The sequence below is a fragment of the Periophthalmus magnuspinnatus genome, chromosome 12 (assembly GCF_009829125.3).
Source record: "Periophthalmus magnuspinnatus isolate fPerMag1 chromosome 12, fPerMag1.2.pri, whole genome shotgun sequence".
Taxonomy (NCBI): Eukaryota; Metazoa; Chordata; class Actinopteri; order Gobiiformes; family Gobiidae; genus Periophthalmus; species Periophthalmus magnuspinnatus.
Window position 1 is genome coordinate 286257 of NC_047137.1, and position 24954 is coordinate 311210.

The 24954-nt window shown below is 41.8% G+C and overlaps 1 protein-coding gene across 5 annotated transcripts in view; it reads right to left on the reverse strand.

The window, feature by feature from the left end:
• nav3 (neuron navigator 3) overlaps positions 1–24954 on the reverse strand; it is a 460146-nt gene that overhangs the window by 205876 nt on the left and 229316 nt on the right. For all 5 annotated transcript variants that reach the window (XM_055225660.1, XM_055225659.1, XM_055225658.1 and 2 more), the window contains exons 7-10: positions 15011–15150; positions 7965–8349; positions 6650–7282; positions 930–1045 (exon numbers count right to left, since the gene is read on the reverse strand). In XM_055225660.1, coding sequence (XP_055081635.1) covers positions 930–1045; positions 6650–7282; positions 7965–8349; positions 15011–15150 — 1274 coding nt within the window. The remainder of the gene's footprint in view (positions 1–929; positions 1046–6649; positions 7283–7964; positions 8350–15010; positions 15151–24954) is intronic.

Consider the following 24954-nt stretch of genomic DNA (forward strand, 5'->3'; position numbering starts at 1 on the left):
TCCCAAGTACTGTTTTTTAGTCCCTTCTGTCCGACGTTACGACATAACACAAATGCAATTTTTTTTCTTTGCAATATTTGTTATAATTATTATCTGTTTCTATTTTTGTTTTATTATAATTTATCTTATTTATTTATGATTTATTCATTGTTGTGAAAATAAAAATCTGATAAATAGCAAGGAGTCGTGGTGCAGCTGAGGTATCTGCCCTAGGGCAGATATAGCAGCTCCAGTCACAGCTGTGCCTGTGTCCGTGTCTGTCAGCACTGCCCTCTTTATGACCTCACACCCTCTGTTTACTCAGTTTGAATCAAGAGACTACAGAGAGGGGGAACATCAGAGTGATGTAACACATTTTATTTATCGTTTTGCATTATCTCATGAAACAATAGTTACACTATATTTTAACAATGCATCTTGGTTCTGTCTTGGCTGTGGTTCAAGTCATGCTCAAAGCGTGAATGGACCAGAACATTCACCACAAAAGTGCAGACACATCACTCTGTACCTTTTTGTTGGGAAGATTACAATGAACATTTGGCTTAGACATCAATATACTGACACTGAACAGCAATACACTTAACGATCGACAAATTTCAACATAACTGTAGGTAGGTTCATCCAACCTAAATGTTTACAAATTTTTATTTTTTTTTGACATATTGACAAAAATACAATACAACTTGGAGCTCACTATTTGAAGGAATCAATTACTTTAGAAACTACACAAACCATTTTCAAAGAGAGCAGAGGTGTAAATATGCAGCGGTATAGCTGTGCAGAAGAGCAGAAGTGTAGATATGCAGAGGTGTTGAGGTGCAGAGGTAGATGCAGAGGTGTAGATCTGTAGATGTGCAGAAGTGTAGATGTGCAGATGTGCAGAGGTGCAGATGTCCTGAGAGGCAGATGTGCAGATGTGTAGACCTTACCTGAGATCTCCTCCAGGCACTGCTTGGCGGTTTTACTGTAGACCAGATCTCCTTTGGTGGGACTGAGGCAAGGGTCCACGGGGACCACCATCGTACAGTCATTCTCCGAGAACGTCCTGAACACAAATCAAAACAAACATTATTAAGAGCAAATGTAATTCGGCAGAGTGGTTAGCTTCCCTAGAAAGGAGCTTTTCAATTACTCCAAAGAAAAACTGTACTTGAACAAGATGGCAGCATGGCGGCTGAATGGCTAGCACTCACACCTCACAGCAAGAAGGTTTCGAGTTCGATCTCCAGGTCACCTTGGCCTTTCTGTGTGGAGCTGGTGTGTTCTCCCTGTGTCTTATCTTATACATTTTGCATCTGTGCCTTGGTTTATAGCAGGCTCACCACACAACACACAATCATAGGCCTACATTCTTGGGAGGGAACCAGCACCTTCACAAGCTGATAAACCACAATCAAAACAGCTGAGAGTGACCAAACTCAGGGAAAAACAATTTTGATAACACAATGATGATTAAAACATGAAATATGGCATTTAAGGGTCAGTTCACACTAAGACAATCGTTGCATCAAGATTGGGACTAAACTGGGACTATATCTGGAACTAAACCTGGACTCGACCAAAACTAAACCAGGACTAGAATAGGACCTACACAAATCTACATCAAACCAGGACCAATCCAAGACTATCTATCTGAGACAACCAGAGTGATACCATCAGGACAGGTTACAGGTCGGATCTATGGAGAGGTGATCCTACTAACAGGAAGAATGATTTCAAGTTTTGTTTTTTGTTATAATGAAGATAAATAATGGAAACGTTTAACATTTAAACAATAAATTAACTGGTAAAACTTCATAATAACTATACTTTAGTTAGCCTTTATAAACAATATAAACAAAAGATTCAACTTATAATGAACAAATAGTAAAACAACAAACAAACAAAATCAGGTTAATAACTAAGGGTTAATAATTAAGGGGTTAGGGTATTAAATAGTTACAATGCCTGAATCAATGTAGTTGATCATGCTTGTTAGCAATTACCTAGATTAACCAAAAGTTTGAGGAAAATCCCCTGCTCCCTTTATAAACCTAAATATCCACAATGCATTGGTTTTCATTTGTACAGTAAAATGAAATATAATTGTGTTATCCTTCTGTTGTGTTTGAAATCCTTGCCAGCTCCTCTCAGCTACACTCACACTTGGGTCATCTTTAAAACAGACACAGTGAAACTGAACACAACTAAACAAAAGCTAATTGGGCTAAAAGTTTAATTAAAAATTGTTAAATTGCTTTACATCAGGAGTCTGTGGGCCTTGGGTGAAAGCTGCAGGGAAGACCAGTGGAGCCTAGAATCACACATGACTCAGGGAGATGATGGAAGAGACACGGCAACTGCTACTATGGTTATTTAGAATGTTTTATACTTTTACATTTTTAAAGTGTAACTAAATCTAGTCTTTTTCACTAATAAACTGTGAATATGGTGGAAATTTTAGTGCAAACAAGGTCAATCTGCAGCTTTGCGGTCAAAAACTCAATTCAAGTATTATGTGACATCACATAGGACTGCTCTGATTACAGTCAGGTGTTTCCAATTACAGACACCTGGCTGCAGGGGTGAAGTTTGAAGTCTGGATACCTGTTAGACCAATCACATTGTTCCTTATGCCTCTAGACCCCAGCCCTTCTCCCCTCTCACTCTCCCTTTTAGTCCTTCAGACCCCTCCCAGATTATCTTTGGCATTTAAAGGTGCTGTACCTGATATTTACTGTCTAAAAATGTGACAACCAGAGCAAGTTCATTTCAAACAGTTTACAATGGCCCACAAAAAAAGTGTTGGTCTCTCCATTTTTAAACTTATACTGGCTGTGAAAAAAAGCAAACAAACAAAAAAACACAACTCTCCAACTTTCAGAGACCAGGGCAGAGTTTTGCTGTCATAGTAAAGCTAACAAGCTAACATGTATGCAGCTGACTTATTTTGATCTCAAGAGCGGTTTATACAAGACAAGATACTGGACAAATTTTGCTCAAAGGCATGGAAGACATTAGATGCAGGCCTTTAATACCTATTTTTGTAATTGATTGGAACTATAATCTTAATTTCATTTTGGATAAATTGCACAGCTGTAACCAGAAATGTAATCTACAGCCTCAAATAGTATCATACCATCTTCACAGATATCACCAGATTGTGACAGTAAAAACTTGACACTTGGGGAATGAGGAGAGAAGCCAACACAGTGGAGTTTTGCCAGCTCTGGACTGGACAAATATGAACTGCACATTAATATCACATTTGGAGATGATAATGAGCAGTTCTTTTCAGTGCACAGCCAATATAAGTTTAGAAATGGAGAAAGACCAATACTTAAGGAAATTAATGAACCAATTCATCATAAAACAACATAACTTTTTATCTCATCCCTTGTGCAAATTTAGCTTTTTTTTTTTTTTTTTTAATTGTATGCAGTATAAATTAAATACAGATTTATACCTTACTTCATAGCTATACAACAACAATAGCAACAACTAACTACTACTACTACTGCTTCCTGCTACTACTACTACTGTTTCCTGCTACTACTACTACTGTTTAGTGCTACTACTACTACTACTACTACTACTACTATTACTGTTTACTGCTGCTACTACTACTACTACTACTACTACTATTACTGTTTACTGCTGCTACTACTACTACTACTACTACTATTACTGTTTACTGCTGCTACTACTACTACTACTACTACTGCCACTGCTACTGGTACTGCTATTACTAGCAGTACTGTTATTTCTAATTACTAATACTACTACGTAGTCTTTTCCACAGTTTTAGAAATAGACCACTTGGTCAATGTATCGGGCTGATATGTGGTCTTTTTAGCATAACAACTATTCGCCTTAAATCTGTAGTAGTGGCTAATATTTTGTTTGGGCCAACCAGCGGCTTAACAGTATGTATAAATCTTCATTTGAACACAGCATTGGTATCCATTTTGTAAAACAGGTTTGTGGACCAGTTTGCAGTGATTTCAGATCATCTAATTTGGAGAAAATAAGCTAAATCACCCTTATATATTGACCCAAAAACATTGCGTTTATAGGCTTCTTTGAATTCTAAACAATTGGCACAGGACATGGAAAAAAACATATTTGTTGATCTCTACACAGTATGTAGCTTTTTGAGACAGGAAGGGCATTTGACATAAACTTTTCTCTACAAACCCTGACAATAAGCTTGCAATGATAACATCTATTCATCAGGGACGTGTTGCATTTCAGAACAGTCTCTTTCTTTCCTTGCACAAATACTTCCTGTGGAGTTAGTGGATTAGAAAAACTCTCTCAGGATTGAGCTCATGTCCTCCCAGCATCTGTGATGGATGTTCAGGCATAAACCCCCAAATCAAGAGTATTTTATGGAATGTATTTTGGGCTGCCTAACACATAATGCACTTACCATATTGCAAATAATGTAAGCTATTTATCAAAGAATAATGTTGAGGGTCCTCTATGTAACTTTTCTGCTGGAGGATATGCAAAGCATGGAGATGTTAATGCTTTGCCTGAAATGTTCCACAGTATAGTATTAAACTTGTATCTTGCATTTACTCAATTACAGTGTTTTTATTGCCCAAAATACCATGCACACTTATTGTGAAATCTGGCAGAATTGACCTGTAAATTGGTCTACTGGTGTGACCTGCTTGTCTCCATGGAGATAGATATGTTTAATGTCATACTGTGGAACATTCCTAGCAAAGCAATGGAGACAAGAAGGTGGTGGACATCCCATCAGAAAAGTTACATAATGCATCTTAAACCAAGACTAGCACAAAAGCCCTTCTAACGGAATTAAACCTGGACTTAAGTAATTCTAGACCAAAGAATTCCCTCCCTACATAATCTCACATTAATGCAGATTTTTTGCACTACCTGCTATTGTGAAGGAAAATACTGCAAATATATCCATGCAATTGAAGTGAAATAAACTAAAGAAAAACCATAACATGGTTTAATACAGGATGAAGCTTTGGAACTGCTAGCCTACAATATTGTACCTACTGTATGATATATGGATTTACTTTTGGCAGAACACATAGACTATGATACATTTTTATAGGTTTAAATGGGTTTAAATAGCTCATATTTTGAGATTATAAAAGATACCTGCTCTTTGAATTAGTAATCACCCTCAGTTGGGTTACATGTCTAGTTGCTATAGAAAGTTAAACTAAACACACGCTTAGAGTAAGGACAAGTCTCGCAAATTAATGTCAAGTTTTAGATTTAAAAATGCACTATGTAACTTCTGGGTGGCCACCTGCTTGTCTCCATGGAGATGTTATCGCTTTGACTAGAATGTATTAGTATGGCATTAAATCTATTTCTGTGGAGACAAGCAGGTGGCACTACAAGGTTTGAATTACGGGTCAGGTCTGTGGATAGTAAGACTCTGCACAGTAAGAATGCATGATTCCAAATGATATATTCAATTTAATACAAGGTAGCTATATTTAATGCTGTACTCTAGAACAGGGGTCCCCAACCTTTTTTGCACCAGAGCAATGTAGGTTTTATTTTCACGGACCGGCCTTCTATGCGTGGCAGATAAATATGGCAAAAATAAGTTAAGTGCATAAAAAATATAACTCACCATACCACTGCATCAGTGGGAGCCCTGCACTTGTTTCTTCTTTCCTTCTTGCTCACGTTTGTTTCTTTCTAAAAACTCTAAATGTTATCTTTTAATCCCAGGTGCTTAGTCTCCATGTGCCAATGTAGTTTTGAAGGTTTCATTGCCTCATTTGTTTTTCCTGCATATTACGCAGAGCGGACTCTGTGCATGAGAGTCAACTGTAGCGATAAACCCATATTTTAAGTAGGACTCCTGGTATTGTCTGTTAAATTTAGCTTTCTTTTTCTTGGAGGTCGTAGTCTCCTCTTCTGGCTCCTCAGTTGGCCTTTTCCCCTTTGTTAAAAAGCTCTCCAAAGACTTTTGTTTTGGCTCATTTTCACTAGCTTGTGGCTCTACTTTTGGGCGACGTGTCTGATGTGTTAAACGTGATACATCATCACGGAGGACAAGAGCAGATAATATACTTGCCACTACATCAAATTGATTTCTGTGTTGATTTCCTATCAGGATTTTCATTTTATATCGAAGGACAAGCTTATTAGCGCGTCATGAGGGACGGGCGAAAGTTACGCCGAAGAAGATGCGGTTGCTGATAAACTTTAATGTTTTGTAGCAAATATGTAACGGACCGGTACCGGTGGTTGGGGACCACTGCTGTAGAATATTCCAGGTAAAGCAAAAACATCTTCATGGAAAGTGACTGACCAGAAAAGTGACATAGTATAGCTTTCAAAGTGCAGTATGTAAGAAGCCAGCCTGTCTCCATGGAGATGTTATACCTTGCCCTAACCCTGGAATGCAAGTATGGTATTAAGCCGTGGAGACAAGTAAGTAACAGCAGGGCAAGTCGGATTTGAGGATAAGAGCTCACAGTAACAATGTGTGTTTTTTTGTAATTAAGTAAATAAATGGAAGCTAGATATGTTTAATGTCATAAGGAGACATTCCAAGCAAAACAATGGCATTTTGATGGAGGCAAGCAGGCAACCATCAGAAAAGTTACCTTTAACACCTTTAACTTATGTTGATCATTTTTGCAGTGCTACTTGGGGATTTTACCTGTACATGAAAGGAGCCACCGTGGCCGTGTTGGGGTGGTTGTGCTGCTGTTGCTGGGGAAGTTGGACAACTCCATTACTCCCCTGACCCACCCCTCCTCCAACCCCCGACCCGGACAGCGCGGAGGTACTGGTGGATGAGGTTAGACTGGTTCTTTTGCCCTCAGGACCCCCCGTGGACCTCTGGATGTAAAAACTACCACTTTGTCCTCCTTTGCTTAACTTGGTGCCTTCTCCTCCTCCACGAATGTTACCGCTACTGTTTAAGGCTTGTGGTTGGTTTTGAGACTTGGTTGAGTTTGTGGATCCTGCTTTGAGTCCTGGTTTGGGGATCCCACTAGAGGGCGCTGTGGAGGTGCTGGTTTCTTTCTTGGCTGATGACGTCTTTCCACCCTTAGGAATAAAGCTGCTGATTTTGGAGTTCTTTTTAGAGTTTTCTGAGGAGGCTTCGTCTTTGGGAGAGGAGGAGGAGTCTTTAGAGATTTTTGCGGACTTGCTCTTGTCTTCCTTGTCCTTAGAGGGTGCTGTGGTTCTGCTGCTGTTGGACTTGGAGTATAATGTGGAGGAAGTTTTGGTTGGTGTGGCGATGGAGGGTGTTTGGGTCTTGGGTGGGTGTTGCTTGGCTGGAGCAGTGCTGTGAGAGGAAAAGAGGACAACTGTTAGAATAAAAAGTATTATTTATCAATATCATGAATGACTGCTGTTATCAATTACAAATAATATCAGATAGTGCATAGAATACATAGTGCATTTTAAAAGTGAAAAGAATGGCATTCTACAAATTAGGTTGAATGCCAAGTTATTGTTCATGTCTGTGGAGAAGTGACTCCGCTCACAGTAAGAATGCATGTTGTTCATTTTTGAGCAATAAAAACATTTATAATTGAAAAAAAACAAAAACAAGAAAGGTTACATAGTGAACCTAATTGTTGTTATTTATATTTTGTATTTTTTACAACATTTTTAAATAATTATTTTCTATTGCCATTGTTCTCCTTTGCTGTTGCAACAATACAATTGACAATTTTAATTATTATTTTTTTATGTATTTCTGCTACTTTAACCATCCATTCGGTGCTAGTTACTAACTTCCACTAAAGCATAAACTTGATGTATTAGTGTTTACAGGTAGTTAAGTGAAAATGTGACAACTAGCATGCATGGTTTAGATTTTTTCATTTATTTATTTAATGTAGTGCAACAATGGGCGCAAACCTTTTCTGGTGTGAATTTTGGTTTTGTACTAGATCTTAGGAATAACCCACAAGATGACCTTTGCCAATGCATAAGAAAATATACAGTTAAAAGCCTTGTACCTGGTTGGCGTGCCTCCCTCGTCTCCATACTCCGACAGATCGTCCTCCTCCTGCAGAGCCATCTCCACCACAGATGGGGACACTCTAGACCCTGCTCTGGGGGTGATCAGCCTGAACTTCTCCAGCATGGACCTCTGAGGGGGGGCTCCTGCTGTGCCCACCCCAGCCTGGAGGCCACTGTCCTGGAGAGGAGAGTGCGTGGGGCTCGCCAGCATGGAGGACGTGGCACTGTGCTTGAGGTTCATGGATTTGCTGCGCCAGGACTTGGAGGAGGTGGGAGAGGGGATAGAGGAGGCAAGCTGCTGACCACTCAGGCTGGGGGAAAGTGACCCAGAAAGAGAGCCCCCATTCAGGCCACTGGACACAGGGATGGACCTCAATGAGTCTGGATACAAGAGACAACAAAAGACAAAGCATTAGAAACTTCTTAATACTCCATCCATCCATCCATCCATTTTCTTCCGCTTATCCGGGGCCGAGTCGCGGGGGCAGCAGTCTAGGCAGGGACTCCCAGATTTCCCTCACCCCGGACACGTCCTCCAGCTCCTCCGGTGGGACCCCAAGGCGTTCCCAGGCCAGCCGAGAGACATAGTCCCTCCAGCGTGTCCTGGGTCTTCCCCGGGGCCTCCTACCGGTGGGACATGCCCAGAACACCTCCCTAGGGAGGCGTCCAGGAGGCATCCTGAGCAGATGCCCGAGCCACCTCAACTGGTTCCTCTCAACGTGTAGGAGCAGCGGCTCTACTCCGAGCTCCTCCCGTGTGACCGAGCTCCTCACCCTATCCCTAAGGGTGCGCCCGGCCACTCTGCGGAGGAATTTCAGCTGCTTGTATCCGCGACCTTGTCCTTTCGGTCATTACCCAGAGCTCATGACCATAGGTGAGGGTAGGAACGTAGATTGACCGGTAAATCGAGAGCTTTGCCTTTGGGCTCAGCTCCTTCTTCACCACAATGGACCGATACAGCGACCGCATCACTGCAGACGCTGCACCGATCCGCCTGTCAATCTCCCGCTCCATCCTTCCCTCACTCGTGAACAAGACCCCGAGATACTTGAACTCCTCCACTTGGGGCCCCTGGCTGCGCCTAGAAATTCTGTCCATAAATATAATGAACAGAACCGGTGACAAAGGGCAGCCCTGGCGGAGTCCAACATGCACCGGGAACAGGTCTGACTTACTGCCGGCAATGCGAACACAGCTCCTGCTCCGGCCATACAGGGACCGGACAGCCCTTAGCAAAGAGCCCCGGACCCCATACTCCCAGAGCACCCCCCAAAGGACACCACGAGGGACACGGTCGAATGCCTTCTCCAGATCCACAAAACACATGTGGACTGGTTGGGCATGAGCCCTTGAGGACCCGATGGAGAGTATAGAGCTGGTCCAGTGTTTCATGACCGGGACGAAAACCACACTGCTCCTCCTGAATCCGAGGTTCGACTATCGGTCGGATTCTCCTCTCCAGTACCCTGGAATAGACCTTACCGGGAAGGCTGAGAAGTGTGATTCCCCTATAATTGGAACACACCCTCCGGTCCCCTTTCTTATACAGAGGGACCACCACCCCAGTCTGCCATTCCACAGGTACTGTCCCCGACCACCACGCGATGTTGCAGAGATGTGTCAGCCAAGACAGCCCCACAACATCCAGAGACTTGAGGTACTCAGGACGGATCTCGTCCACCCCCGGAGCCTTCTTAATACTCAATTAATCAAAAGTAGTGTGGGGGGTTTGACATTAGGCTAACTGAAAATTCTGAGGAGTGCCTCTGATTGGCTAATCCACCGGTCAATCATGCCCATCTGAACTTGGGGAGATTCACCGGTGACTAGACTTACATCTCTGTAAATTATTGGAGAAGTGTGTATTCTGGAGCCCGGCAAGAGGCACCTGGCACATGTGGAGATAGGTTCATTGTGGTCACCCAGTGCTCCTGTCAAGTCACCCATTAACCCTGAAGGTTGGGTCAAATGCAGAGGACACATTTTCCTAATACATTTAAAAATTTCCTATTTAATTGTATTGAATACTATAGAATTTAGCGTGTGTTTTGGTCAAATAGCCCTCCCCCAGAGGTGACATTTCATTTTGTCGTCCACTGAAGAACAAAAAAAATGGTCCTGGATGTTGTTGCTATGGAAATGGCACAGTCAGGTGAAAAGTGTGGCTCTGGTTTAAAAGGGGGAGAGAGAGAGAGGGAGGGATGGAGAAAGGGAGACAGTGAGAGGGAGGGATAGAGGCAGGTGCAAACAGATAGTGAGAGATTGAAGGGAGGGGGGTAGAATGAGAGATGGAGAGAGATGTGGTAAGAGAGAGGGGTTCAGAGGGGCGGGAGCAGGACAGAGGGAGAAAGAGGAGAAGAGAGAGGAGAAAGGAGCAAGAGACATGAAAGGCAGAAAGAAGGGGGAGGAGAGCTAGACAGAGAGGAGAGATGGGAGAGAGGAGACAGAGGGAGAGAAAAAGGAGAGAGGGGGAGAAGGAAGGATATGGAGAAAGGGAGGCAGAAAGATATAGTGAAAGATGGAGAGACAGAATGAGAGAGAGAAAAGGAAGTAAGGAGGGAGACTGAGGTAAAGCGTGTGGCTCTGGTTAAATGGGGGAGTGAGGGATGAAGGGAGGAAATGAGGTTAATTGATTGGGCACAACACAGAGTCACAGCAAACTGAACTTGGCCATTTGTATTCAAATACTGTGGCTCATATTATTATCAGTGAAGAGATAAAGAAAAGAAATAAAGAGGGAGAGAGACTGGGAGTGGAGGGGGAAAAGGGGGAGGGAAGGAGACAGATACAAAGGAAAGAGAGATAGAGAGGGATAAAGAGAGAAGTAGAGAGAAAGAATAAAAGGAACTGAGAAAGCGAGGGAGAGAAAGAGAATAAGAGGGAGAAAGAAAAGTAAAGTAAGAAACTGTGTGTCACAGAGAGAGGGGGGGATAAAGGAGAGAGAGAGAATTTAGACAAACAGCAGCTCTGTGTTTTCTTATCAGCATGGCATTAGAGGAGATGATGAAGAGGAGGTAGACGAGCACCTTTGGGTGCTGTGTTGTTGATGGTTTTGAACAAATGTGTACAGACATGAAGAGCTCACTATAAGAAACAACAACTTATGGAATCTTGCTGTGAGCAGGTTTCCATCTCCACAAACCCAACTGTTATGTGGAGCTCTTCTGCATGTCTCCATGGAAATATTGTTCCTTAAGCTATAGATGATTTTATATAGCGATAGACTCTGGAATGTTATAAGCAAAGGAACAACATTTCCATGGAAGCAAGCATTTCCCACAACTACTTCCAGGCCAAATAAGAGTCAACTTTTTCTTTTTTCAGTGCAATAAAACATACAAAATGAAAAAAAAGCTTTTGTTTTAATAATTTTTCAACTAAAATGTTACACAGTGGTGCTTTAAGGTCTTTTAAGGGCATGTGGTGATCATCTCTATGTGTGTATGACCATATAAAACAACACTCAGAGATATGCTCTGGTGCAGTGAATGAGAGGTGCAGAACAAACGTGGGTGCATGTGTTTGTGCATGTGTGTGTGCGTGGGTGTGTGTGTGTGGGGGGGGGGGGGGGGGGATGATTTTTGAATGTGTGTGGTGCCCACTGCAGCTTCTCTGACATTTAAGAAGAAACATTGATCTGAGCTCCTGTCTGAAACTCACAAACCTGCTGCTGTCTGACCCCCTGTAGGCAGAGGGAGAGGGAAAGAGAGAGAGAGAAAGAAAGAAAGTGGGAAATGGAGAGGGGGCGAGGGGCAGGAGAGGAGAGGGGAGGGGAGAGAAAGGGAAACAGAGAGGAGAGAGGGAGAAAGGGAAGAAAAAATAGAGAGGAGGAGGGGGAGGGAGAGAGTGAGAGAGGGTTGGGAGTAAAGAGAAGGAGGGAGAGAGAGCAAGAGAGGGAGCTGGAGAGACAGAGAGGGAGGGGAAGAGGAAGAAATGACTAAGGAGAGGGAAGATAAAGGGTAAGAGGAGTGGAAAAGAAAGGAAAAAAATGATATTGCAAGGAAATACAAAGTGAAAGAGAGGGGGAAAGAGAGCAGGAGTAGAGGAGAAGGAGAAAAAGAGAGAGATGGTGGGGACGGGTTGGGAGGGAAGAGAAATTAGACAGAGGAAAGGAAGAGGGGAGAGAGTGAAGAAAGAGGGAATAAAGGCAAGGAATGAGAGAGCCAAAAGAGAGGGAGGAGAGAGAAAGAAGAGAAAAGAAGAAAGAAGACACAGAGGGGGAACCAAGAGAGGCAGGAGACAAGAAAAAGGAAAACTATTCTTTCGGCTTTACTGCAGCTGTAACCCCAAAATGCCAGATATACCTCACAGTTTAAAGAACTAAACTAAAGAGCTAAACTTTTACAACTCTTATGATTTCAAACTTTTGAAAAAAAAAATACATATCTGGAAGCATGTGGTATGAAGCTAATAGCAAAAACCAGCCAGGATAACATCAAAGTTTGAACGATGTATTATATAGTATGAGATTAAGTTAAAGCACAAGTATAGCAACTGTTATACTGCTTATATATGGAACTTTTCAAAAATCACTGTCCAGTCCCTGGCACTTTATATTGCTATGTGAGATTCTGGGGTCTGACACTTGGACTAATGGTCAAATTTGCTATGCCTGGAATGTTCCACAGTTCAGCATTAAATATCGCACTCTCTTTCTCTCTGTGTAATCCCTCAGTCATCCAAACCAAAAGTTAAATCTGTCAACTGGACAAAAAGTTGTCAGAGTGAAGAATTTTTTCTGCTCATCCAAGCCGCTTCTTCGGTTCTGGTCAGATTGCTGGTGGACACTGCCTTATATCTATCTGAAGGGAGGAGCTAACTATACCGAAACTGGAACCAGCTTTTGTTTACAGTGTCTGTATGTAGGCTAGGTCTATTGAGCTACACTAAGTGTGCATTGTTCCTGAGACATACTGAGCATATTCATACACCCCTTAATGGGTGTTTTTTCACATCTATTGGCATCCTGGCTAGCTTTATTGACCTATTTGTTTCCTTTGTTTTCTTTGGGTCTGATGATGGAGTTATAGATGGAAGAAAGATGATGTTTAAGGCTCCCATTCCTGTTTAAGGAAGGATTATCTTTCCTAACAAAAATTGCTTCTTTAATTCCCCGCTCAAACCATTTCTTTTCTCTGGCTAAGATCTGTACCTCACTATCTTCAGTAGTTAATGGCTTTGAGATGGAGATGTACGGCAGACATCTCTGTCTTTCTACAATAAGCAGGTACCACCAAAAAAAAGTTACAGGTCAGATCTGTGAATGTTGACCCAGCTCACACAGCTTTTTTATTCATTATTTTGCAATACAAACACATGTAATTGAATACATGATAGGTTTAATGCAACAGTGTGAAGGTGATGTGCAAACCCAAAACATGCACAGTAGGTCAGATCCTTCAACTAAGGTACTCCTGGCCAAGACTAGCTCTCTCTCTGGCCAAGATCTGGAGACGGGTCCCTCTGCTCCTTAACCCAGACACGGAGACAATAAAGTGTACCTTACCCTTAAGCTTGTACCAGAAATGCTACTTAGTGTATCTTTAAGCTTGAAAGAATTATCAACCATGTACAATAGAATGAGTTTACCTTTAAGTCCATTCATATTATTATTATTATTGACCCAAAGCAACTTGCAATGAAAACTCGGTAATCCATTTCAAAATGATAAAAAATTATTGTGGACTGTTACCATAGTGATTAACCATTTCAAAGAAAATTATATCTTTTGAATGGGAAAAGTCCTCAAAATGTTGCATATAACAAGTTTAAACCATTGAATAAATAACAGAATACAGATACGGCGTGTATGAAAGCTCCTCTATCAGAGTTGTGGTTACCGTGGGAGACAGGATGAGTAAGAGCTAGGCATGATTCAGCACAAAGCTTCTCAGACATCCTGGACCACTACTGCGCCCTAGTGGTTAAAACAGGACTGACCACAGCATCACTCTCAGTAGTTTAAAGAGGCAAGTTTGTCTGCATACCATTCTCACTGACATGAATGCATACACTAATATAGGGAGGCATACTTCAGTCATTTCCTCTGTGCATACTGATTATAAGGTTATGCATTCAACCACCTCACAGAATCCCGCATACTGCAGAGGTAATTGCAGTATTCAGTTTATATAATACATGGAGGTACTTCACTGATAAACATTTATGTAGTTTGGGGATGCATTCATCTTCTTCTGCCATTCCTTGTGTGCAGTTTTTGTGTTAGTGTTGTATTCATGCACATATCATATGTATAGTGTTTAGAAATTAAGGTCCCTTTGTTGTGTATGTGGTGTATGATGATGTGTTCAGGTACCTCAGTCATGGGTGTCCTCCGGGGAAAAATATATCTCAGAATCTCAAGGAGACATTCATGCTTTTTCATGGTAAAAGTTGAACAGAAATAGTGATGTGTTCAGGTTCCCTGTGTCTACTTAGGTACTTGAATGTATCACTAAATAAACACTATCTTGTTTCTGCTGGCATACTGCAATGGTAAGCTCTTGTTAATGCTGTTGTTATGCTATGTGTGTACAGTGGATAGTGATGTGTTCAGGTACCTCATATGTGTTTCGTGTTTATATAGTGGTGCATTCGGGTACCTGTTTTGTTCCCCGCGACATAGTGCAGTGGTTTGCTCTTGTCAGTGCTGTTGTTATGCTCTGTGTGCCATGTATAGTGATGAATTCAATTACATCAGTTGTGTGTATTGTGCAAAATGATGCATTTAGGTATCTAGGATGTGTAAAGTGTTTATATAGTAGTTCTTTCAGGTACCTCTCTTGTTCCCGCTGCCATACTGCAGTGACTTGCTCTTGTAAATGCTGTTGTTATGCTCTGTGTGTACTTTTTGTATAGTGATGTGTTCAGGTTCCTTGTGTATGCATAGTATTTGTATGGGGATGCATTCAGGTACCTCAAGTGTTTCTATGTGTTCAGGTACCTCTCTCATTCCTACTGGCATGCTGCAGTGGTTTACTCTTGCTTATGTTGCTGTTATGCTCTGTGTGGATAGTGTTTGTATAGTGATACATTCAGATACCTCTCTCATTCCCGCTGGCATACTGCAGTGGTTTGCTCTTGTCGATGCTGTTGAAGCTCAGGCTCCTGCGGTTGAGATTAGAGGGGCTCCTGGAGGCCCCACTGCCCGCAGCAGGGACTCTGGAGGAGGGGCCTGGTAACCTGTGAACCAGAGGAGATATCAAGGACAGATTCACATCAAGAAGACTGTTGGCCTAGAAATTGTATATTAAATTGTATATTAAGTTGCTGTTACTAAACCGCGATCATGTCACCGTTATCTACTGTTCCTAGTCATTTTTGGCAGACATTTGGCAGACATTTTGCAGGTTTCTGGTCAAAAATGCTTAAATCTAAGTTTCTGCTGCCTTCAGAGACCTCTGCAATTTCCAGTACATGGTGACATCACACCCTGATCACAGCCAGGTGTTTCTGATTACCCTGGCTACAAGGGCAGAGTTTGATGTGAGGGGAGTTGTTAGACCAGACATGGGCAAACTACGGCCCGGGTGCCACACATGGCCCTTTGGGTTTATTAATCCAGCCCGCTGAACGTGACCAAATTATATTAAAATAAGTAAGGGTAAACCTTATTCAATTTACCTTTCCCCTGTAATGCAAATGTTTCCCCAAAAGATAGTGCACTTCAGCTACATTGTTCGCATGTATTACTCTCTTATTCTCTCATCAGCCCTTCTGCAAAAATGAGTTTATCAAAGAAAAGTGGACAGTGAGTGCCGAGTGTTTAATACGGAGTGGACAACACAATATTTTTTCACTGAAGTCTGATCAAAGTCTGTATGCCTACTATGTCAAGAAACTGTCACAGTTTTCAAAGAGTATAATATCAGCCATCACTTTGCTACGAAGCATGCCAACTACACTAGCAAGCAGTCAACGCAGGAATGGGTGACTACAGCTCAGAGGTTGGTAGCCAAATTACAGATTTAATTAATGCATTTGGAAAACTATTTGTACAATGACCCTTGCATATTCACGCTTTGCTACACTGTTCCTCATATGTACATAGGCACTACAAGGAGACTGAAGGTTTTACAAAATATATGTGTTTAAATGCTCTACTTTAAGTGGCTATTCAGCACTGACATTTGTATTGTCATATATATAGGATAAACATTGAATATTCTTTTGAAGTGTTATTTGAGGCCCCTATCAGATCTTCACATACACAAAGGGGCTGCTGCAGAGTTTGGGACCACATGACCACATTGGACTACATGATTATACAAAATGGGGAATAAGATTGAAAATGTTATTTCAAGGTACACAGAGTAAATTGACTGGGAATGGGTCTGCACCACAGAGATGTTGCTTGTTGAGATTGCTTTGTCTGGAATGTCACACAGTATGGTAACTGACATTTAAGGGACAAGACAGTTTCGCAATCAAGCAGTTACAGTTCAGGTCTGTGGATAGGCAACCATGTGCACAAACAATTGCATGTTTTCAAGGTAATGTTCAACTTTGTAATACCTGTGTACAAAGTGGATACATCGCCAACTTGCCTTAAGTGTAAAACTCATGTGAGCACGAGGTACCACTGTTTATGGGAATGTGCTCACATCCAAACATTTTGGAATGAAGTATGTGCCAATATTAGTAAAGCTATAGGTCAGCAGGTGGCAGGAAACCCAGTGATGTGTTTACTGGGACATATTCCTCCTTCACTGGCACAGAATGAGCATATTGTTCAATCATTCTTAATGATGGCTAGGAAGAGTATTATGGTAAAGTTGGTGGGTGATGATCCTCCCTCTATTTCCCTGTGGAGATCTCTGATATCTGACCTCTTGTCTATGATCAAACTTGGATATTATATTGATGGAAATTCTCAGCTCTTCATGGACAGATGGAAGAAGCCACTGGAAGCAATTGGACTTAAGTGTCAAATAGACTCAAATGGACAGCCACTTTGGACTTGAACTACTACACACTTTTATGGATCCTGGATCAGAATATTATATATAGATGTCTTCTAGACCAGTCTGTATCATGTACTGTTCGTTTGTGTGTTTCATGGTGTATTTAAAAAAAAAAAAAAAAAAAAAAAAGGAACAAAAGTTATAAATAAATATATATATATATATATATATATATATATATATATATATATATATATATATATATATATATATATATATATATATATATAAAAAAAAAACTCAACTGGACAAAAAAGAGTGAAGGCCTTTTGCTGCTCATCCTGCTCATTTAATCCTATAACTTTTTGTCCAGTTGACAGATTTTACTTGGCTTTTACTGTAATAATAACTCACAAGATATTGTTTAATGCTGTACTGTGGAACATTTGAGGCAAAGCAAAAACATCTCCATGGAGACCTTCCAACAATACACATTGCACGTTTAAATTGTGCTTACCACAGTGTGAGATTTAGATTAGATTTTTAAAGGTTGAGCAGTTAAATGTTTGAAAGACATTCTGAATAACTTGCTATAAGCCCTTTTCCCAATCCAATAAACCGACAGCTATCACTACCTCTACACATAATTTTGTTGCTTCCAGGAAACGTAACTTCATGTCTAACCAACAAAGTCAACTATTCCCACAGAGATAAAATTACAAGCTTTTGAGTCATGCAACACATGTTATTTGAAATGATTGCCCAAAACACCATTAAATATAACAAAAAATTAAAGTTAGGTATGTAACTACGGTTCTATGAATCCAGGATGACTGCCAGAGGCGGTGCGTCAAGCACTGAATGATCACTCTTGCGCATGCACAGGTCGAGATTTTTAAAACAACAAATTCACCTATGACCTTTCAGTGACCCACGTGAGGCTATATAGTCACGTGACTCCGGAAGCACAGTCCGTTAACCTTCTCACAAGGGCATGAGGATTCTGAGGGACAGAAACCTCTGGCGGTCATCCGCGATTCATACAACCGTAGTTACATATGTAACTTTCATTCTATTTCATCCCTTCTGACCGCCAGAGGCGGTGCTTCAAGCACCGAATGACTTGTAACAACATGGTCATGAGGAATCCACAGACCATGTCAAATAAAACCTCATAGCAAAGCATGATGCTCGCATAACACTCCATCCAGAGGATGGGAGACCACTACATTCACCAGGTATAATCTGGCAAACGTGGAGGGTGAGGTCCAAGAAGCCGCTGTCCACCTTCAAGGATAATCCCACAGAGCGATCCTCGGAGGAGGAGCGGTCCCAGCTCCTCCAAACGCGGCCAGGCGGTCAGCATGCAGGGATCTAGGCATAATGCTACAACTCATGCAAGCATTCTCTGTCAAACCGTCCCTAAGGTGGTCCACACCTAAACATAAGGGGCATAAATCATGTCCATCTTCAGGTTGAAGCGGGGTCATGCAAGCTCTACAGTACATGGGACAGGACTCTATCAAACCAATGATAGATCAGGTCGAGCAGAAAATGCCACTCTTGATCTGCCAACTGGGAAAAAAAATACCACGTCAAGCTGAAAGTGCCACTGGTGGTAGGCTACAATTAAAATATATTATCCTCCCAAACTTAAAGTGAACAGTAACCATTGCTAGTGTTAGTAAAATTAGAACATGCACCTGAAGGCACGAAAAAACGAGGTAAAGAACCAAACACGGTTCTAAAATAACAACGATAGTTTAGCTGAATGCAGCAACAATCAACACAAAGTCAAGCTTAACCGAAAACGACAGCAAATACAAACCAGCTCTACCAAACCCAGTATCGTTTCCAACAAAAATGCAGAAACTACGTACCATAGACTATCTTAGTGAAAAACGTGCACCTCACCGGCGTCAGGGAACCACCCGCTCCAGGTGAGGCACTCCGCCAAGCCTCGTGCAGCTTACACAGCCCCTGAGGGGCAAGTCGCACTAGCTACCCCGACCGTGATATACTCAAATCATAGGTCACGGAACTCTGAGCAATAAGCTGCCACCAAAGAAAATGGGAAAACAATTGTGGTACAAAGCAGTATCTGCAAGTAGCCACAACACACAAAATAGGGACTATATAGCCCCATGTGGGTCACCGGAAGGTCATTGGTGAATTTGTTATTATTACATCTCGACCTGCACAAGCACAAGAGTGATCATTCAGTGCTTGAAGCTGGTGCTCTGGTGGTGAGAAGGGATGAAATAGTATCTGAGTTTACTGAGGGCAAGTGTGTCCAAATAACATCTGTGGGGACCATTAACAACTTTAGCCCAGAGCATATTTTTGGTCCCTCATGACACAAAATCAATGTTGACAAAGTGTCTGGGTCATAAAGAGTGACTGCTGCCTCTGCTCCTCATACCAGCAAATAAACACCATCACGGTCTGATCATTTCAGTTTAATTCATATGGGGTGGGAGATTTGACAAGAATAAGTTAGCTTTAAACAATGATATCAGAGTACCAATAATGTACACGTAATATCGGTTGTCACAAAACTCTAAACTGTATTTTCCGGACTATAAGTCGCACTTTTTTCATAGTTTGGCTGGGGGTGCGACTTATACTCCGATGCGACTTATATGTGAAATGATTAAAATATATAATTTAACATCTTCGTTATTGTCACACTGTCCAGTGACTAAAGTGTCCAGTTTAGTGCAGATATTATAAAGTGTTCATCAGGTCCAGACAATATAATTCAGTCAAGAAACTATGTTCACAAAATAAGTTAAATCCTCCATGTCCAATCGGCTTGATCAGTATTCCAAATGTGAAATCTGCTCCATTACCTTTTTGCATTTCTTTTGTCTATTTCAGGCATAATAGACTTCTGACAGCGCCAACTTTCTTTCTCAGTGCTAACCACACATGTTATCTTCTGAATGACACCAATGTTGGCCAATAAGGCGGGGATTGCAGGTTACTGGCAGACAGTGAATCAGTGCTACAGTGACTGAAAGTTTACGCCCTACCCTTCCCCTTGTAGAATCAACCAGTTACATTACACACATAGTGACATTTCCCCCTTACAGCCAATGAGCAACAGAACACGACGATGTATGGCATGCCATGGTTTTCCGTAAACAAACAGAGCTTGCCAAGTGCGTAAACGAAGACCGTGTCCCAATTCGTCAAATGCACTGTTCGAAGTACCGTTCAAGGTACCCAGCCGAAAATGTGTACTCCTCAGTGTAGCCGCCATCTTGCCAAAATGGGACAGCACCTGGTCGTGACACAAATGCCCTTCAACTAACACTTCGAATGGTGCATTTAAGGGGACTGTGGCAAATTGGGACATGGCCGAAGCCGAATGGATGCAGAAATCCACTGTTGTTTTGCATTTTAAACATGACGAAACAGACAAAACAAAGGAAGTACGCGATCGAGGACACTGTAGATGTTTGCACAAGTTATACTAACTTCTCGACATCTCAACACTGGTCGTGGCAAAGAGTGAAGATTCCACAGTGCACTCAGGAGTAGAGGAGCTTATTTTTGATGCATTGGATGATGTTCTCGATCGGTAAGCGGGGTTTATTCTGCTATTAACATAATTGTGGGAAAAATCTGTTTAGCTGTATGAATTAGACTTCATTTGCCTACTGTTTGAAAGGTGTTGTTTTATTATGCAGTTTGTATTATTGTAGGTAAAAATATAAGATGTACACACATTAGCATCCCATTGTGCGCATGGGTGAGGTGCACTCTGGCATGTTCCTGTGGAGAGTTACGGATCAGACTCCTCCACATCTCCATTCCCTCTTGCTCCCTCCGCTCCTCTTCCTCTCTCCAGCTCTCTGTCCCCTCTGCCCGTCTCATCACCATGGGGGGCAGAGCCTTCAGCTGCTCTGCTCCCCAGCTCTGGAACTCTCTCCCTCCTGACCTCCGCAACATTGACTCTCTTCCACTTTTCAAATCCAGACTCAAAACTCACCTGTTCACACAATCCTACACCACATAATCAGTCACTCTCACCATCTTCCAGGTTTGTATCTCTGTTTTATCTGTAAATATGTGTTTTTAACTTTGTCTTGTGCAGTGCCCTTGAGTGTCCTGAAAGGTGCTTTCAAATAAAATGTATTATTATTATTATTACACATTAGCATCCCATTGTGAGCATGGGTGAGGTGCGCTCAGGCATGTTCCTGTGGAGAGTTACAGATCAGACTTAGTTTATTGTTGATATCTGGCAGAATATTGTTTTCAGACAGCTATAACTGTGCTGCCCAATAGGCACAGAGGCTAACAAGTGTCATTGCTATGACAGAGAAACACCAGAACTAACATCTAAACATTGTTTTGAAACTGCAAACCAGAGGTGGTGACGTAAGGGTGATTATAATCGTGCGCGATTGTGGCATAAAAAAAAATGCCACAAACAATTAATTACAGACCTTTTTTATTAGCGATATTATCGTATATCGTCCCATTCCTACTCCGGAGCTGTTCAGAAGCGACACCGAGGATGACAAATTAATTTAGTGATTTTGAGTGAAATCAAAAGTAAACTAGTTAGCTTGTTTTTTATGCTTTAATTATCTGATTCACTGTTAATATCTTGCATTAACATACCGTACGTACGCTGTACATATGTATTTAGTTTGCTGTCTGTGCTTCATGTAGCTGAATAAATATACTGGTAATGTGTTATGTTAGTGCACTGTACTGCTATTTAGCCTGTTTCTCTCTATTTTATTGTTATAATTATAACTTGCCTTTAAAGAGAAAATGTCTGTTCTTGGTTTCGGATCTTGTAAATAAATTTCACCCAAAATGTGACTTATAGTCCAGTGTTTTTTTCTTCCTTATTATGCATTTTTTGGCTGGTGCAACCTATATTCCAGAGTAACTTAAAGTCCAGAAATGCAACTGAGCTGATGAATAATTAAGCAGAATTTGACTTTTCACCGTCAAAATTCAGACGTTTGGAGTGGTTTAAGGTATGTATCTTTTCTTTTCCATCAGCATATCTCCAGGAAAATGTGGTTGTTTCCCTGGTATGTTCCACAGTATGGCATTAAATGTATCTATCTCCATGGAGACAAGGTCAAAACATCTAAATGTAATATTATATTGAATGGGAGATTTGACAAAATGTAAACTAGCTCTAAAAATGAGATTAGCATACCAAAAAGGTGCATAGTAGAAAAGCTGTGCTCAGAAGTCTAGTCACTCAAAGCATTGACGTCTACACGAGACAGCAAGGGGGCAATGCTCCCACTAGAAAACTTATATGGTGCACTTTAAACACATTTCTCTGCTATAGCACAAATTAACTTATATGCAATATTCCTTAACTATGGAATTAGAAGTTGTAAAGCATAATCCCTGTGTCATCCCTTGATGCCTGTGTCATCAACACCAAAATATTCATCCAAAATGCAAGGATAATTTATTTTCTGACAGTTTAACCCTTGATTTAACTAATAGTCTAATAGCTTTTGTGCAATTTCAATAGGTTTTAGCCCTTAATATTATGGTTTCTAGATAACAATTATGAACATAGCTCTACATATGTCATATTTGATGCACATGTCCAACCAGGAAGTAAATAAACTCCAAAATTACAAAAGGGAAGGCAAGATTTTTTTTTTTTTAGAAAGTCTTGAAGATAATCATGTTAACTACGCTCCACTGGTGCTTATCATGATATCAAGACAGCGTTTGGTGAGAGATTTATTATTATTATTATTATTATTATTATTTGCTGTTTACAGTCGTCCCCCGCTATATTGTGGTTCACCTTTTGCAGTCTCGCTGTTTTGCAGTTTTTTTGGGGGGGTTTTGTGCAATTTTGCATGCTTTCTTCTTATAGTGTATGAAAATACATTGTGTTCTGCGTCCTGATTGGCTAAGGGACATGCCATGTCACCAGTACAGTACAGAATGCGTTCATGCATGACAAATTTACATGAACGTTCGATGCTAGCTGTGTGACTTTGAAGTGCTGTATGTTTGCAAGTTTTCTCTCCAACAAAACCCACAATGTCGATGAAACGTTCTGCACAGACAAAGGCACCTGCGCCCGTGCCCAAAAGGCCAAATAAGATGCTAACCATTGCATAAAAAGTTGGACTTCTGTACATGCTGAGGGAAGATAGAAGTTACGTGGCTGTAGGGCGCCATTACAGAATAAATGAATCTTCGGTTCATCACATAAAGAAGGCGGAAAATAGCAAAAAGATGACAGCAGCAATAAGTTTTAACAAGGATGCAAAAAGGGTTATAACTGTCTGCAACAAGACCATTGTAAGGGTGGAGTCTGCTTTAGCTTTGTGGATCAGTGACTCTAGGAAAAAGAACATTATGCTGGATACAAACATTATCTGCGCAAAAGGTAAAACGCTTTATTAAACCTTTGCTGACAGCAATGACAGCGAGGATGATGTGCAGGCCATTCTCTGCACAGAGACTAACTATATTCACTCGGAAAAAGACACCTGCACCAAGGCCTTCAGTGTAAAAAGACACTACAGCAGAGCGGCGTTAGGACGAAGAGGCGCAGTCAGTGGACCTGTGAAATACACTTTTTCACTTTTAATCATTTCTTATGTGTCCAACTTTGTAGGCTGATCATTAAATTTTTTTTTTTACAGTACAGCATAGTATTTGGTTTCATTCTATAATACTGTGCTTACATTTTAAAATCTACGAAGGTTTGAACTTTGAGAGTGTTTAAACAAGACAGAAATGTGAAAAAAATGCTAATGTCTTTCTGAGAAAAGTGTATGAACTGTGTAGTGAGGGGTTTTACAGCCTTAAAATATATCTAATAATTGTAAAAAATAAAGCTTTCTACTTCGTGGATTTTGCCTATTGTGGGTTATTTTTGGAACGTAACCTCCGTAATAAATGAGGGAACACTATTATTGTTTAGTATTGGCTTTTTGCAGTCTTGAGTGTGTGTTTTCTCTTGTCCAATCATCTTGTTTCTTGTGTAGCCACGCCTTTGCTAAAGTGATCCATACCGTGCACTTCCCCTCTGGGAGCTAATATCATCCAGGTTCAGACCCCATAGACAGGGTGGTGTGGTTCACTTTAGACTGGAGACACTTGCGGCCCGTATTGATCCATTCCAAAGAGAAATAGTGGAAACAAGGCTAAACCTGTCATATTCACTTTAAACCACAAGATTATAATACATTTGTGCACCTAGTGTCACGGTCCCTGCTCTGCCCTCCTCGTGTCCTCGTCTTCCCCCCTCCCTCACCTGTCTGTCTCCGGAGCGGGGCGGAATCCGGACTCCTCCCACGCGCACCTGCTCCCCATCAGCGCAATCAACGCCACCGGCCGTGGATAAGAGGGGTTCGGACGAGTCACTCGGCGCCGGAACGTCCGCGTGTTTCACGTGACTATACTTTTGGCTTTGCACTTTTGGTTTATGCTCGTCCTCAGTGTCTCATTGGAATCCTTTTGTCCTGCTCTAGATCTCCGTCCCAGAACCTGCTCCGGACTACCCCAGCACCCGCACCTCCGCCCTGGTATGTCCTGTATCCCCACTGCCGTGCACTGTGTCTCCCTACGCTCACGAACCTGCACCCACGCTCCCCAGCTACGTTGGACCTATGAACTCTGATCTATATGGACATTTCTATGAACTTTGTTTTTGATGAACACTTATTGTGATTAAAGACATTATAAAACTTTGTGAGTCTCGCTACTCTGGTCCTTACGCCCCGCTGGTTACGACAGAACGTTCCGGCCAGAAATGGACCAGGCGGACTCTAGACCAGACGCCACGCTTCAACAGGCGTTCACTCACCACGGTGACGTGCTCGGTCAGCACGAGAGGACCATCCGGAACCTGCTAGAGCAGAACCAGTCCCTGGCGCAGCAGGTGTCCCAACTCAGCAATCAGGTCACCACGCTACTCACGCACCTCTCTCCTGCCGCTGCCGCCGCGGGACCCGCTGCTCCGCTCTACCCTCCGGAATCCAGGAGCACCGACCCGGAGCCGTTTGCGGGGGTTTCTGTTTCAATGCCGCTCCGTGTTCCAGCAGCGCCCGGCCCGTTTTCCCAC